This window comes from Ciconia boyciana, chromosome 6, assembly GCF_034638445.1.
Source record: "Ciconia boyciana chromosome 6, ASM3463844v1, whole genome shotgun sequence".
NCBI classification, from domain to species: Eukaryota; Metazoa; Chordata; class Aves; order Ciconiiformes; family Ciconiidae; genus Ciconia; species Ciconia boyciana.
Window position 1 is genome coordinate 59,753,079 of NC_132939.1, and position 14,487 is coordinate 59,767,565.

Here is a 14,487-nt window from a genome sequence, read left to right on the forward strand (position 1 = left end):
ACTGCTAAGTCCCTGTGTTTTAATTCTCTATGGCTTTCATGCATTGATTTAATTCTACAGAGAGATGTGTGTGTCCAGGAAAGCAAGAGTTTCCAAGATAGGGTAGATGTTCAAATTTTGAGAGCCTGCGCAATATCACCGGGGCCTAGAGGCATTTGGAGCTGTCAAAAACCATTCTGCTGGAGCTCTGGCTTCTTGTTCACAACACAAAAGAGCTTCAGATTCTTTGAACTATGTAAAACAACAATTTGAAACTGCTTTCATTTTTCCTTTAATGTTGAGGCTTCTGGGATATTTACACTGCAGGCATTGTGTGTTGGTCAACCTACAGCCTGAACCTGTTGTGAGGCATTACTGCATGATCCTGTGAAATTCTGTATGTAGATGAAATATGAATAAATCTGAAAAGTCTATCCATGTTGAATAATTTACCTGGCTCGATTATCAAAGTGCTTGCTTCTGAAGCAGAGCGCAGAGCTTACCTCACTTGTTCATAGCTAAACCAGTCTGGTTTCTCCTATTCCCTTCTGCAAAAAGAAATAGGGTATCCATCCTGCAACAGCAATAGTTACCTCTTGCTCCTGGGCTTGCCTTAGGCATTGTCTCTCATGGAGTCCTTTGCACCAAAGGAGGGAAGAAAAAAGTTGAGAAAAGTTGAGTCCGCTATACTGCTCCTATGTGGCTCTGGCCATTGAGCCCATGAAGAGGGTGCAAGCTTTTATCTGCCGGCAGCTGTGCTGGGGTCCTCCAGTCTTTGGGAGGCAGAGCATCATGCTTATGTGGGGCTTTGTGCTCAGCCTCGTGTGGGTTTGAATGCGAGCGTTTTAATGCTCACTAATGAGCAAATGCTGCAAACTGTGTAGAAACTACATGTAGCTGCAAATTAGGAGGGAAACAATAGCACTAAGTGAAGCCAATGTGTTTAAAGCTGGCAGTGATCAAGTAGAGGATTTCAGATGTGTGGCCTCCCCTCTCTGCTTTTTCCCTCCCCGCTACCCTTCTTCTGTTCTGTGTTATTGGCCAGGCTCCAGCCACTGGGTAATAAATCTTGGGTATGAGTTGCTTGTTGAAAATAACTTCTGGAAGAAAATGGTTTTGGTATTAGAAAATCAGATGTGCTCTTGAAGGACCTGTAGTATAGTGTCCTAGCTAATCTACCTGTTAGAGGTGTGCACTGAATTCTTTGCTTTAGGTGGAAGGCATAAAAATATTTAGTGGTGTGTGAAATACTCCCTTTTCCAAAAGAGACTTAAATTTTATTTGTAGGCAAGACTGCATCAGTTTAATGGAACAGTTGATATATCTGTGCTACGCAAGAAAACTTGGCTTCCAAGAAACTGCGTAATGATCTAAGAATTACTTTGTAGTCACCTCGCTCCTTTATCCTTTCGTTTATTCCTTCTCCTGTCTGACATGTAGAAAAACAAGTCTCTCTAAACTCTTCTAGTTGTGTTCTTCCCCTGACTCCAAACTCCACTTTGTTTCCTTCTGGTGTACAGTTAAACTGGTGTGTTCAGGTCTGGTGATGAAAGTAAGAAGAGTGGTTTCAGAGTGTTTGAAAATAACCAGAATATTTAACTGCTGGAAAATTGGGCATCTGTCTCCCAAAATGAGAGTGGGCAGAGAAGACAACCAGTATCTCTGTAAACATTGAAAGCTGCCTAGAAGAAAGGAGAGATTTGTATAAGACAGTGTTTGTGTGACATGCCACTTAAAGCAAAAAAATGTCTTCCTGTCTGCAAGCTACCTTTTTCATTCTCCAACCTTTGATGATGCCTAAAAGTCATAGAATCACAAAATGGTTTGAGTTGGAAGGGACCTTTAAAGATCATCTAGTTTTGTAAAATGGCTGCTGTTTGCCAGGTGCCGCCCGCTGAAACTGTTCCTCAGGTGAAGAAGGAGAAGCACAGTACGCAGGCCAAGAACCGAGCGAAGAGGAAACCACCCAAAGGAATGTTCCTCTCCCAAGAAGATGTGGAGGCCGTTTCCGCCAACGCGACAGCTGCTACCACTGTACTCAGACAACTGGACATGGAATTAGTCTCAATCAAACGACAGGTAGGGGTGGGATAGTTCAAGAATAACTGCTGGTTTTGGTGGTAGTGCCTGTCACAGTCTACAGAGTTCACAGGAATTTGCAGCTTGATGGTGATGATGCACATCATTATGTGGCTTAATTGACAAGCTGCTAGCCTTGTGCTATAAACTAATGCAGCCCTGTGTTTTACTTCTCTTATGTTTTAGTTCTACGGGCAAGCCTACTTTAGATATAAAGTAAAGCAAGGAAAAGTCCATAGCGCTGACTTGAAGGAACATTTGTTGGCGCTTAGTGTTTCTTGCAGTTCAGAGTTCCTTATGTTTTAACTATGAACTTCCCTCAGATGACATTAGTTTCAGCAGTATCTTGATTTCTATCTGCAGCAGTGAGTTTCCTGTGCCTTTTCATATGGTACTTTTGGAACAGGCAGATATATTTGTTTTATTTTTTCTTAGACAGGCACCATACAAACTTTCCTACATACCTTTTGCTTCCCTGATGGATCTGTCTTTTAAACAAATGTTTTTCAAATATCTGTTAGTAAAGACAGGTTTACTACATGAGTCTGCTTCCTAGATCTGAACACTTTCACTGTTTTTAAAGCAGAGATCTGGCTCAAGCTCTTTATTAAACTTAATAGAATTGGTATTTTGGCCTGAAGCCTTTTTCTTGGTACTCTGGGAGAAGTGGAGCTCTCTAGCAGTCTTTGATTCATTACTTGCTGTGAACAGAGCCTTTCTTCTTATGCTGGGCTTTATATAGACCTGGAAGTTGGGGCAGTTCTTGCTCCAAATAACTTGCACACAGGATAGAATAAATTAAAAGGGATCTCCTGATGTGCCAGCTGCTCCTGTGTTCCTTTATTCCAATATAACAAACCTTCTTTTTGGAAAAGGGAGGTTGTGAGAAAAACTGGAATGCTGAGCTTGTGGGGTTCCTGCTGGGGCTGCTGGAAGAAGGCTTGTCCAAAGACTTTTTTATTTTTTAATCGCTGTTAAAGGGATGAAACTTTCTTTTCAGATTCAGAATATCAAACAGACAAACAGCGCGCTCAAAGAAAAACTTGAAGGTGGTATAGAACAATACAGACTTCCAGAGGTAGGATCATTTTCTGACCTTTGTTTATTGTGGATATATATGCTAATATGTTACATACTAGGGCTATTTGTGTTGCCAGTAAACTAGGACCAATGTCCTATTAGTTGTCAGTGTGAACCGAGACCATTACCATATGCACTGTTGTTGTGTAATGGAAATGGGAGATGAGAAGAAAGTAAGAGCAGTGTTTAACATGTGAAAGTGGTTTCTAACAGAAGTACAGGTATCCCAGATGTACCATGTTTTGTCAGTGTTGTATCCATGTGCCCTTGTGAGAGAGGTAGTTGCTTTGCTCTAAATACTGAGAAATGTAGGGGAGTATGTTAATGGCCCATATTTCTCTTGGCACTTGGTGCTTTTGCTGTTTTCCTTCCAACTCTGGTACCTCATGCTGGAAATAATTTGACCAAGATTACAGAGGGTGTCTGTGATAAAAACAAGTAGGTGCTTTGGAAGAGTATGGCTCTTGGTTATCTGTTCAGACCATTCCCTATCTTTTTGAATTACCATGACTTACAGGAGCAGTGTATGTCACAGTTAACTGAATGGATGCCATACGCAGTTCCTTATGTTGAAAATATTGTTGCTTCTAAAAGGAATGATGTAGTTTGACTAACAGTTAATTCCTTGTTGTGTTTTTTGTGAGGTTTTTATGAGCTCAGATACAAGTGAAAGTTGTTGCTTATGTAAATGAAGTTACCTAATTTTTCTTGATGTCTAGGTTGTTCAGAAATTTAATGCACGTTGGACCACGGATGAGCAGCTTCTTGCTGTGCAAGGTATGGCACTACAAGTTTATTTGTACTTCAGTTAGTGATAATCAAAACTCTGCTGCATTTCAGAGCTGTGTTTCCCTTCAGTGGCTAATGAAGGCTTTTGACATTGCTGTGTACTAATGCCCAAAGAACAGAATTGAACAAGGAAACAATATCCCCCCTTCCCCTCCCTGGGCAGTATAAATTGCACCATATGAATGTTTGCAAATAATATCTGCTTGTCCAAGCTTTCAGAAAGTGAAACTCTACTGGATTCACTGCTATGCTCTTTGCCTGTGTAACTTCTCAAATAATACAAGCAGATTTACACAGGTCTTCTAGATTTGGCTCTGCCCATCTTTACTACACCTCTATTTTCTTCTCTTCTCCAGGGCTAGTCTTAACTGTGTCTCTTGCCCAATTTAGACTTTTTTTTTTTCTGGATTAATCTGAGAAAGGCTTGAAACCCTGACAGAAGTTCAGCTTCAGATCCTTATGCTGTGACTTGAGCCTGATTTGTGGTCTTTCTGGAAATAACACATTGCTTTTGTTTTTCTCTTTGTTGCTTTTAGCAATCAGGAAATACGGCCGAGACTTTCAGGCAATCTCTGATGTGATTGGAAACAAATCTGTGGTGCAAGTGAAAAACTTTTTTGTAAATTATCGACGTCGTTTCAACATAGATGAAGTTCTACAGGAGTGGGAGGCAGAGCATGGCAAAGAGGAGACAAATGGAACCAATAGCCAGAAGCCTGTAAAATCCCCTGATAATTCCACTAAAATGTCCGAAGAGGAAGATGAGGTAAATCCTATTTAAAAATCACATAAAATTCCCAATCTGGGCTCAGTTCAGATAGGTATGTGTGTGTATGTATATACTCTTTGCAAAAGCCATTTTTGACAATCTTCAATCTGAGCATTTTTCACTTCCTCTGGATATACAGATTCCAGTACTGATTTTGGGAACTGGGAATTCCAGACATACGTGAAAGTGGAAAGAGAACAGTTAATTTGCAGCCCTCTGACAGTATCTGTATCTCATCAGCACATGGACATTTTAATGCCTCTTGCTGCCGACACCCCATACATCTTTATCTCACTTGGATGTTTTCCCTGCACTCAGTTCTCCAAGCTGTTCTAGGTTTGGCTTTGTGGGACTGTACAGTCTTGTGAGGCAAAGCTCGCCCTTTCATTTTTGATGATGGAGTGGTTTCCCGCGGGGGAAGGGAAGAAAGCTATAAACAAGGCGAGTGTGTGAAACTGTTCACTCTGGAATTACCTAGAGGCAAAGTTTCCTTGATTTTTACAGCAGTTTCTGTGAAGACAGAAATTCTAGAAACGGCCTCTCCTTGATGGAGCTGCACGGAGTTAACACTTCTCCAAAGACAATGTGTGTTTAAAGTTAACTAAGAGACTGTAGAGTGTTTAAATATGAGTGTTAGTTACAAAAATGTAATACTAACACAGTCTTGCAAAAGAAAACCCCGCTAGAGGTTTGCATGTTAAAAATGTCTGATCTAGGACTCCCTTTGGCCTAATTCTATAAGACAGCTTGGCACAAAAGCCGTATCTTCTAAATGCAAGCACAGTCAACAGCATAAGGCGAATTTTGGTCTCACATGGACTAAAGACTTCTCAGTATACTGTATATTTTTGTTGCCCTGATTATGGTTGGCTCACTTGTATGTTGCCGTTCAGACATTCAGAGAGCAGAACTTCATTGCTTCACAAATCCTAATGCGTTATTCAGAGATGATTATATTTGGGGACTAGGTCCAAAGGTATGACAGATGAAGGCAACCAAACTCAAAAAACTTGCCTTCTCAGAAGGGTGTGAGTGAAATTGTCCCATTCTTCCAGAATTGAGAGGTGGAGCAAAGAAGCAGTGGTACTAGTACATAGTCACCCATTTGAAAGACAGGTGGCTTGTGTCACTGCCTTTTCCTGTGACCAGTAGAGTTGTATCTATTGGCAGTGCAGAGCTTTTCTTCTCTGAGCCCTCTGAGATTCTTCCTGGCTTCAAATACACCCTTGCTCCTGAAAGTTACAGTCAAAAAAGGGGAGTCTCACTTGAGATAGGAAGAAAATGGTTGCAGCAGGAACTGGAGTGTGCTGATGTGGCCAAGTGTGTGGATACTGGAGCAATGAGCATCCCAGACGAGTTAGCAGAGGAGGAGGGAGAGTGGAGGCATGACAGCAAGGTCTGCTGAAATGACTGGTGGAGCAGCAGTTGTGCTAGTGATTCCATCACCCAAACTAGTGATGGAAAGTGCCCAGGCTGGAGCTGAGCAAGTGCTGAGTGGTGGAAAAGAGACCAAAACAATAGGCTGGTGGGAATAGTTGCAAAGCCTAGAGAAAACGCAGCTATTGCAAGAGTCAGGCAGTTCACTGTGCCCTGCAGTACAGTAAGGGATGAGGGCAGAGCCTGCCTGCACCAGGCTGACACAGGCAGGAGCCAGGCAGGGGGGCAGTGAGCTGCCAGCTGTGACATAGCACGTATGCCTTACACTAGCACCATGTGGCTTGTGGTTCTTGATGAAGCCTGTTCTGGACAGCAGGAACTGATGGTCAGGGCTGGGAGGAAGAAGGTGCTGGCAGCATGGAGGGGATTTTAACTACCAAGCCTGCAGCTTTTTGTAAAAATGCACAAGGAAGGGACACAAGGGTGTCGCACAGTGGACATCTAATGGCCACCATGCTCTCTGAGCACATTGGACATTGCATCTCAGGCTGGCTCTAAATGTGGTGCTCCTGCCTTCAGAGGTAGCATAAGCACAGTACTGACTGGGTGCCTGTTTGAGCAGTTCTGGGGGCAAAGTGAAATGTCATTGGGATTATCACGTAAGTGATCTATATGGGCTAGGAGGGGGGTTTCTGGTCCCCCTGAGCTGCGCTGTACTGTGCGGCTGGTGCCTGCTCTTGAGAGCACTTGCACGGGCGACTGGTCAAGTCAGGTGGACTCAGTCAGCAGTAGCCAGGAGAAGACTTTGCTGGCCTAACTCTGAAGTCCCTTGGGTGCTTTCTCCCCTGGCATGCCTTGTCTGCCTGTCCGCCAGTTTAGTAAAAGCTTCGTCAGCCCTCTGACTGCTTTGGGCTTTCCCCTTCAGTGTGTTTTCATAGCAAGTGGCCACAGTTCCGGGTTTTTTTTGTGGTGGCTTTTTTTTTTTGAAGGGGGGAGGTGAGACTGCTGATTATAAAGCAGTCTCAACTCCAGTCTTAATTCTTGTATATTTACACTCCCAACAAATCCCAGTTTGGCTCAGAACAGGGGAAGCTGCTGCGATTTCTCCCATGTGCCAGGGTTGTCAGTTTTGTCACTTTTTCAGTACCATGGATCTGGGGTGAAGTTTGGAGATGTAAGAAAGCCTATATGTATTCATTTTTAAACTAAACGTCTCCTTTTTCTCCCCCCTCCCCCTTCCCTCCAGGCTACTTCTGTTCTTGATGTCAGATATGCATCTGCTTCGTGAGAAGGTGCTGTAGCCTAGAACAATTTGTGTTGACTACTGTGTTATCCAGGATATCAGGTATTAGCAAACCTCAGACAGCCATCTGCATCATATCTGTGGACAAGCAGCTATTACCAAAAAAAAGGCAAACGCTTCCAGTCCTGTGCTACATCTGCCTTAATCTCCCCTCATTCCTCCATACTGCCTCCACTTTCTTTCAAAAGCACCCAGGTAGCTCAGCTCTCCATTTCATCAATGTTCTGCTTAAGCATGGGGATTTCTAGAACCAGTAACACCTGTCTGTAAAAATTTTGACCAACCTGCAAAACAAGGAGCTCCTTAGCAGCCCCACAGTAACTCTACACATTAGGAGTTCTTATAATACTTGGTCCGTAGGGTATAAGTATGTATTGCTGCATGGCCTTGTGGTCTCCGCTTCCTGTGTATTCTTACGATGACACTATTATTAGCGAGCTTTCTATAAAGGAGAGACCTGTGCACATGCCAGTGGTGTCAGGTTTGTTCTGAAATGACAGGGCATGTTAAAAAGCAATCTTGAATAATGCGAAGTGATAGGAAATGTTATTTCTAAGGTTTGGTCAGTCCAAGGTTGTAAATGTAACTCATTACACTTCTGGTTTGTGCAATTCTTTCCACTGTATTTGTGTGTTCTTGCTTCATAGAAAGCTCCCTAATTGAGCATTTTACTCCTGTATATTTTACTGGCTTTTATTTAGTGCAAAAGGGAATAAGTAACCTGAAACTGTTTGATACGCTATTTAACCCCTGGCATTCAGCATTTGCATTGTAACTTGTTAAATGAGTGCTACACAACTTTCTTTTTCCTGATCCTCTGTGGGATTAAGTCAAAACAACTTTCTCTGGTGCCTCTCCTTTTGGAATATGTGCCTTTTTACATTTGGCTACCATAGGTCACTTTCTGTCCCAGTGTCTCATTCCTCTTCAGAGCGCTGTTTGCCAAAGACATCAAACTACTTCTCCCACTGAAAGTCTGGATGAGGGTTGGAGGACAAAATTCAACCTTCAGGTAGTTTTTGGTCTCTCGGAAGTTTAATGGAGAAGAACCGGGTTAATTTCATTGGCCATTTTAACCCTTTTGAAGCACACATCGCTTTCATGTTCTGAATCAAAATATGCAATTTAAAATCTAAGAGGTGCTTTTCCAAATACTTGGTGCATGCAGCTTTCAAATCCCCAGCCCTCTGCTCGGATGACCTGTGCTGTGGCCTATCTAGCTGGCTTGAACTGGAGCTGTTCTTCAACGTCCTGTATGAGGACTTTGCATCTTGAACAAAGTAGTTGCTGACTGCCGAGCAGACAGTGTTCAGAGAAGCTAGAAGCAGCAGTATTACTTCTTGTCCAGTGGAAAGCTGCAAAATAACACTAGTCACAAAGCATTTAAAAATGGGTAATTTAAGAAGAAACCACCAGGTGTTTTTGCAGGTGGAAAAAAGGACTTTCTTTGCCTCTCTTCCTCTACAGACGGTTCAAGCCAAGATGGCACACAGCGATGTACAGCACCAGCCTCTCTTAACACAACCTGAAATGAGCTAGTCCATGTCCTGGCCTGCAGCTGAGGTGCTGCAGCTCAGAGCCTAGCCCCGAACTTGGTGCTGATGTTTGAGCTGCTGGGCTGTGCCACATTGTGTGCTGTGATGGCTCTGTTCTCTGTAGCTAAACGAGGTAGGCTAATGTCAGCTGGCTAACAGCCAGCTGGACTGCACCCCCTGCAGTGTAGACACAACCCAAGGAAAGGCAAGGGATGTAGCCTCATGTACTGCTGAGATGGTCTTCTCCTTGGGCCTTGTGTGAGGGAAGTAATTCAAGATCAGAAATTGAGCAACAACATGCAGGCAAAGGAGCAGATAGGCATTTCTTAGGGCAAGCTAGAGTATGGAGCCTGAAAAAGGGCCTTTTTCAGCCACTTTGCAGCTGTTTCTGAGCAGTTTCATTCTGGTAGCTCCAGAGAGATACTTGGAGGTGATGGGAGGTTGGAAGGGAGCTATTCCCTATCCTCAGTATTGGAAACCTGTAATCCCAAGTTTGTGGCAGCGTCTCTACAGCTGTTGATGTGAACTGGAAGCTCTGATGGTGGCCCTGCAGATGTTCCTTCAGTCCTGTGCCAGTTGGAGTTGGGAGTCTCTTGTGGGAAAGGACACTAGTTGTTAGCCGGTGTGAATTAGGATTAAAGACGGGCAAATAGCACTGTGAATTCAGCTGACAAGTTCTGGTGTAAAGCAATGCCACTCATTAGAAATACTCTAGTATTAAACCTCCTGCTGGTACCAATGCATGGAGACAGGTCCTCACCAGTGTGAGAGGGTTGTGTGAGCTTGCATCCCAGCTGGTGAAACTCATCAGGAGGGGCTTCTGCTGGTGAGTTAAGTTACCTGTGAGGATTTTTCATCGGTTTTTGCCCTCAAATCTGTCCATCTTATGATCAGAAAAGTTGTGTTTTGGCTTCATCCCCAAGGGGTGGGGGGAAACGTGTATAATTCATGATATTAGGAAGAAAAAAGTTGTTTAATTACTTTTCAGTTGACTGCTATCTTATTGTAGTTGATACATACAATATAATAGCACTGTATTTTAAACGTTTAGTTTTTTACATTCTCCTTAACTATGTTTTTAAATGCGATAAAATCATTTTAGCTTTTGAAAGTTTAACTGGTTTGGTCTTGTTTAGGTGAAGACCCTCTTTCTTTTTTAAATGGGTCAAGCATTAGATACATCAACTGGTTGCATTCTGAGTAGAAGGGTCCACAAAGATAACTGCATAAGATAGAATATTCACTTAAATTTTGTTTCTTAAACTATCAATGTGAATGTCATAATTATATATATTTTGTGGAAAATGGGAAATTATTTCTCCTAAGTATAAGTTATTGTGCAAAATATGGTATCGTTAAAGAAAATGATAGTTTAAGTTTTAGTTTTAGAAATCTTAAAGATATAAAAGTGTATTGCATATGCATAAACAAATTTCATTTGTTCTATTTAATTTTTATGTAGTTGTGTAAAGTGCTAGGTAACTTCTTTTTTCGCTTATCCATTAAAACAACCTTGTTACTTGAATATTCGTGTTTAACTGGTTTGAAACAGTGATCAATTTTTGTAATATAATCTTATAACCAAGGGAAAAAAATACATGCCTCAGTTGTGCTTAACAATAGAGCAACAATGTACAATCAGATGCTTAAGACCATAGTAGCCATAACTGGTAGTGCAACCACAGTGGTTGTGTCTTCATATATTTAATACCAATGGGGATAATGAATTCTTAATATATTTTTACAAGTTTGCAACCAGGAAGACCCCATAAATATCCACTAGAACACTTTTTTAATAGTTCATATAAGAGTGAAACTCTTACTCTCTTAAAGCAATTTCCTGACAAACATTTTTCTTTCCTGTACAAATACATCTGAAACATTATGTATTAAAATATGCTCATTGTCACTTTAAATTTCAGTTTTTATTCTCTAAATCGCTAATATGCTGTTGGTATTCTTGCACACCAAATGAGCCAAACAGTGCATTACACTAACTTGATCACTGGATTTGTGAACATAAATCTCCAAGTCAATGAAGCGCAAAAATAGCGTAGGAGATTTTTCTGATAATGTGTTTTTTCAAATCTGTATAAAATTATGCATAGCCCATTCAGCGATGAGTGGCCTGATATTTACTCTTTACAAAAAAAAAAAGAAAAATTATTTTTATTAGCTCCAGCTTGTCTTCAGCAAGTCTAGTGATCTTGTGCAATGCCCATAAAGCAAATACTTTCTGCCACTCCCTGGATTAATGCAGCTTTTCCTGTTGATAGTAAAGCACAATTGCAGTGAAAGTTACAGTTCAGAAGATGGAAGGTCAGTATAGTCTATGCATGTTGTATAATAATGAGTGTTTACATTCATATTCTCCTAAAATAAAATTTATACTGGAGTGTATAGTATTCCATTATGTAGATTTTATCAATTTTGTTAACTGCTTATAGATTGCTTAAAAGAAGTTTTTTCAAGATTTTAAAAGATGTATAAGGTTAAGTTTGCAAATATAATGGAAATGCTGTATAGCTTTTGAAGTGATAAAATACTCGTTGGGATTTTAAAGAAAGTATGTTGTAATAATGCTGTTGTAAGTAATATTTTAAATGTCTTTTTTGCCTGTTTTCTATTATTCAGCACACTTACTGTGATGAATGTTCATAGCATTATAAAATTGCTTAGCCACTGAAAAGTAACATTTGATTTTGAATTATTTTACTGTATGAGGAATTATAGTGGGGTAAATTCCTTTGTGAAATTCTACATAATTCATTTTTCTATGATTTCCAATGTTTGCTGACATCAAATAAAATTTTTTCAAGCCATTGATGTAATAAAACATGTAGTAAAATGTTATTGATGTAAAATGTGGTTCTGAAATGTAATTGATTCCCTGCCTTTCAAATTTTGGTCAGGAGAATGGACCGGGGCTTGCCCCTTCCTGCATTGCATCGTCTGCGTGTAGGTGTCATTGGAGCGCAGGTTAACTGCTGCTGGAGTAAGCGGGCAGAGTCCCAGGCTCCTGGGAAATGCGAGCAGCCTTTAGTGTGGTGCTACCAGCTGGAGCTGCCTGGTGCAATTCATGTCAGCAGCCCTGGAGAGACCGCCGCTCCTTTTTTGATGGTGCAGCATGCTCCTTCCCCTGGCCGTGTCGCCGTGCTCTCCGCAGCCCCGCTGGCGTGGGCATTGCTTCAGCCCATGGGCAGCGCTGTTGCGAGACTGCTCTCGTGTTTGGGAAGCGGTGGGACTGGGATGCTGGCTGGTGTTGAGGGGTAGAGCTGGAGCCTAGCTCATTAGGGTATGGCTGGAGACTAGCTGACGGTGTCATTGCTATTGTAATGAGGACCCGAAGAATAAACTGCTGTCTGCTGCCTGCAAAGGGCTAGCACTTGGCTGTACAACTTAACAAGATCGTCGCCTTTGTCCTGCAATGAAAGAAATGCATTTAAAATACACGGGAAAAGGCGACTCTTACCCTTGAAGCTTAGCAGCGTGTAGATGTTGCTATCACAGATGCTCAAAATGGCAGGAAATTTTGCACTGGGCTTGAACCATGGGAGTTTCAGGAAGGTAATATTTTCTGTCTTCACATGCTGAGTGCAACTAAGCACTAAATACAGAAGCACAGATAAGACGTTACAGCACACTAAGGGGAAAACTGCTTTGTGTTGTCCTGTTACATTCAACAGGTAGGGTACCCAGCAGTGCTTTGTGAGTGTGGGTGTTAGCACAGGGCAATGACAAGGAGTTTTCTGCTCTGCTTGCGTGTGTTAAATGCAGGAGAACTAATACAGCAAGATACTGTGGTGGTTTCCATTGCTGTAGTGTATGGAGGGCAGGAATTAGTCATGCCTTTCTATATTGTAAAGCAAGGGGGGTGGGGAGGGAGACGGGCTTGGGGTTTTGGAAGCACAGACAGCATTTTTAAGAGTTGAGGGTGTTTCCTTACTGGAAAGCGTCTTTGTAATTTTCCTGGTGGTGGAGGATACGGTACCAGTATTGTAAGGTAGTGATCTGCTTTAGCAGTCTCGTTTGACTCGAAGATCTTTCAGCCCTTAACCTTCAATACAAACCAGCCCTTCCTGCCCATGTGCCCCCCCAACCCCAAAGCAGAACAAAGAGAAACAAATAAAAAAGAAGGAACTTCCCCTCCTTTCAATCAGAGAGCATAAGCAGGTGAGGAAACTGGGACTTCCTCTGCCCAAACACGTACCTGAGGAATCTCCTGAGGAGTCCAGAAGCAAAGGTAAAGTAGTGGTAATGCTGCTGTTTTTAAAAACACAGGTGCTACATTTCTACCTAGTAATGGTATGTATTTGTAAATGGGAATGCAGTGTTGAATTAATGCTGAATGGAGTTAAAATGCTCTATTTAGTATTCCTGACAGCCTGTTTCTGACATAAACAAATTGGTATCTGATAACTCCCAGTGTTGAAGTCTTAAGGCATCTGCCTCGAGCAGCTGCTGTGGCTTAGACTTTAAGGTCTGACCTTAATTAAGCTTTGGACCTTAACTAAGACTGGGAATATCTGTATATGGGGAAACCTGAGTTTCCAGAACACATGGATGTGTCTTCCAGGCCTTTCCCATCTCAGCAAGCTGCGGAGTATGAACAACACAGCAGCACCGAGCACTTCTCCCTTAGGATAGGAGCTGCCTTGCAGGATAAGATATGAGCTGGAGTTCAGGCTGAAATGGAAGAGTTCAGTGTTGGTGCTGTTTGTATGCTGAGATCTTAATCTAATCCCCAAGTATCAGCTTTATGAAATAACAGTATAAGTGTGGATTTTATTTCATAAACCAACTTCCACTCTGAAAGATACAGTGTGATGTTTGAGAGAACTGGGTATCAAACCTATGATCTCATTCCCCTCTAAACTGTGCTCTGGCTTATCCACCCAAATTGTCTTTGAACTAATAAGAGCAAATGTAATTTCTGGTCTTGTTTTTAGTAAACAGTAAACAAAATGTGCAGGTGTGTATGTAAAAAAACAAAACAAAAACAAAACAAAAACCACCCCCCAAAACTCAACAAAGGGCCTGCTGACAGTGGTAGGGGAATTGTTTGCTTTTGCTGCAGAAGGGCTAGGGAGAGAATTGCTGTAAAACGTTAAGGGAACTAGTTCCTGAAGTCATCAAGAAGGGAAATCTTGAGGCCAGTAGCATACCAGAGGTCTGAACTTTTATCAAAGATGGAGAAATCACCTGGAAGTTTCCCCTACTGAAAGGGGAGAAGTTTGCCTGGAAGGAGGCTGCAGGCCTAGCCTAACAAGGGCAGCAAAGGGCAGGGACTTGTAAGATGGGGAAAAACATTGATCGGCCAAGGAGTTTACACTGGGGAGATCAGGAAATGGGAGTAAGAGAAGAACTGACACACATCATGCTGACTTCTGTTTGTTTCCAGGCAGAGACGATGGTGAGGGAGAGGTCAAGATGTTTGTTCTGATTCTGGATGGACACTGAGATTTCACTAAGGTAGTTTGGAACAGGAGAAGGTGCGTGGGATGATGGAAATAAAATGTGACCATATGAACTGGGAGGAGCTTTTCCCCATCTGCACACCTTGGGGGAGCAGATAT

At 42.0% G+C, this 14,487-nt stretch overlaps 1 protein-coding gene across 4 annotated transcripts in view; it reads left to right on the plus strand.

The window, feature by feature from the left end:
• The window catches only part of RCOR1 (REST corepressor 1), an 87,219-nt gene extending 75,466 nt beyond the window's left edge, over positions 1 to 11,753 (plus strand). For 3 of the 4 annotated variants that reach the window (XM_072863852.1, XM_072863855.1, XM_072863854.1), the window contains 5 exons: positions 1,864 to 2,058; positions 3,059 to 3,136; positions 3,858 to 3,915; positions 4,464 to 4,693; positions 4,836 to 7,313. In XM_072863852.1, coding sequence (XP_072719953.1) covers positions 1,864 to 2,058; positions 3,059 to 3,136; positions 3,858 to 3,915; positions 4,464 to 4,693; positions 4,836 to 4,880 — 606 coding nt within the window. In that variant the 3' untranslated portion in view covers positions 4,881 to 7,313. The other variant, XM_072863853.1, reaches the window with a different exon arrangement.
• The last annotated feature ends 2,734 nt before the right edge of the window (positions 11,754 to 14,487 follow it).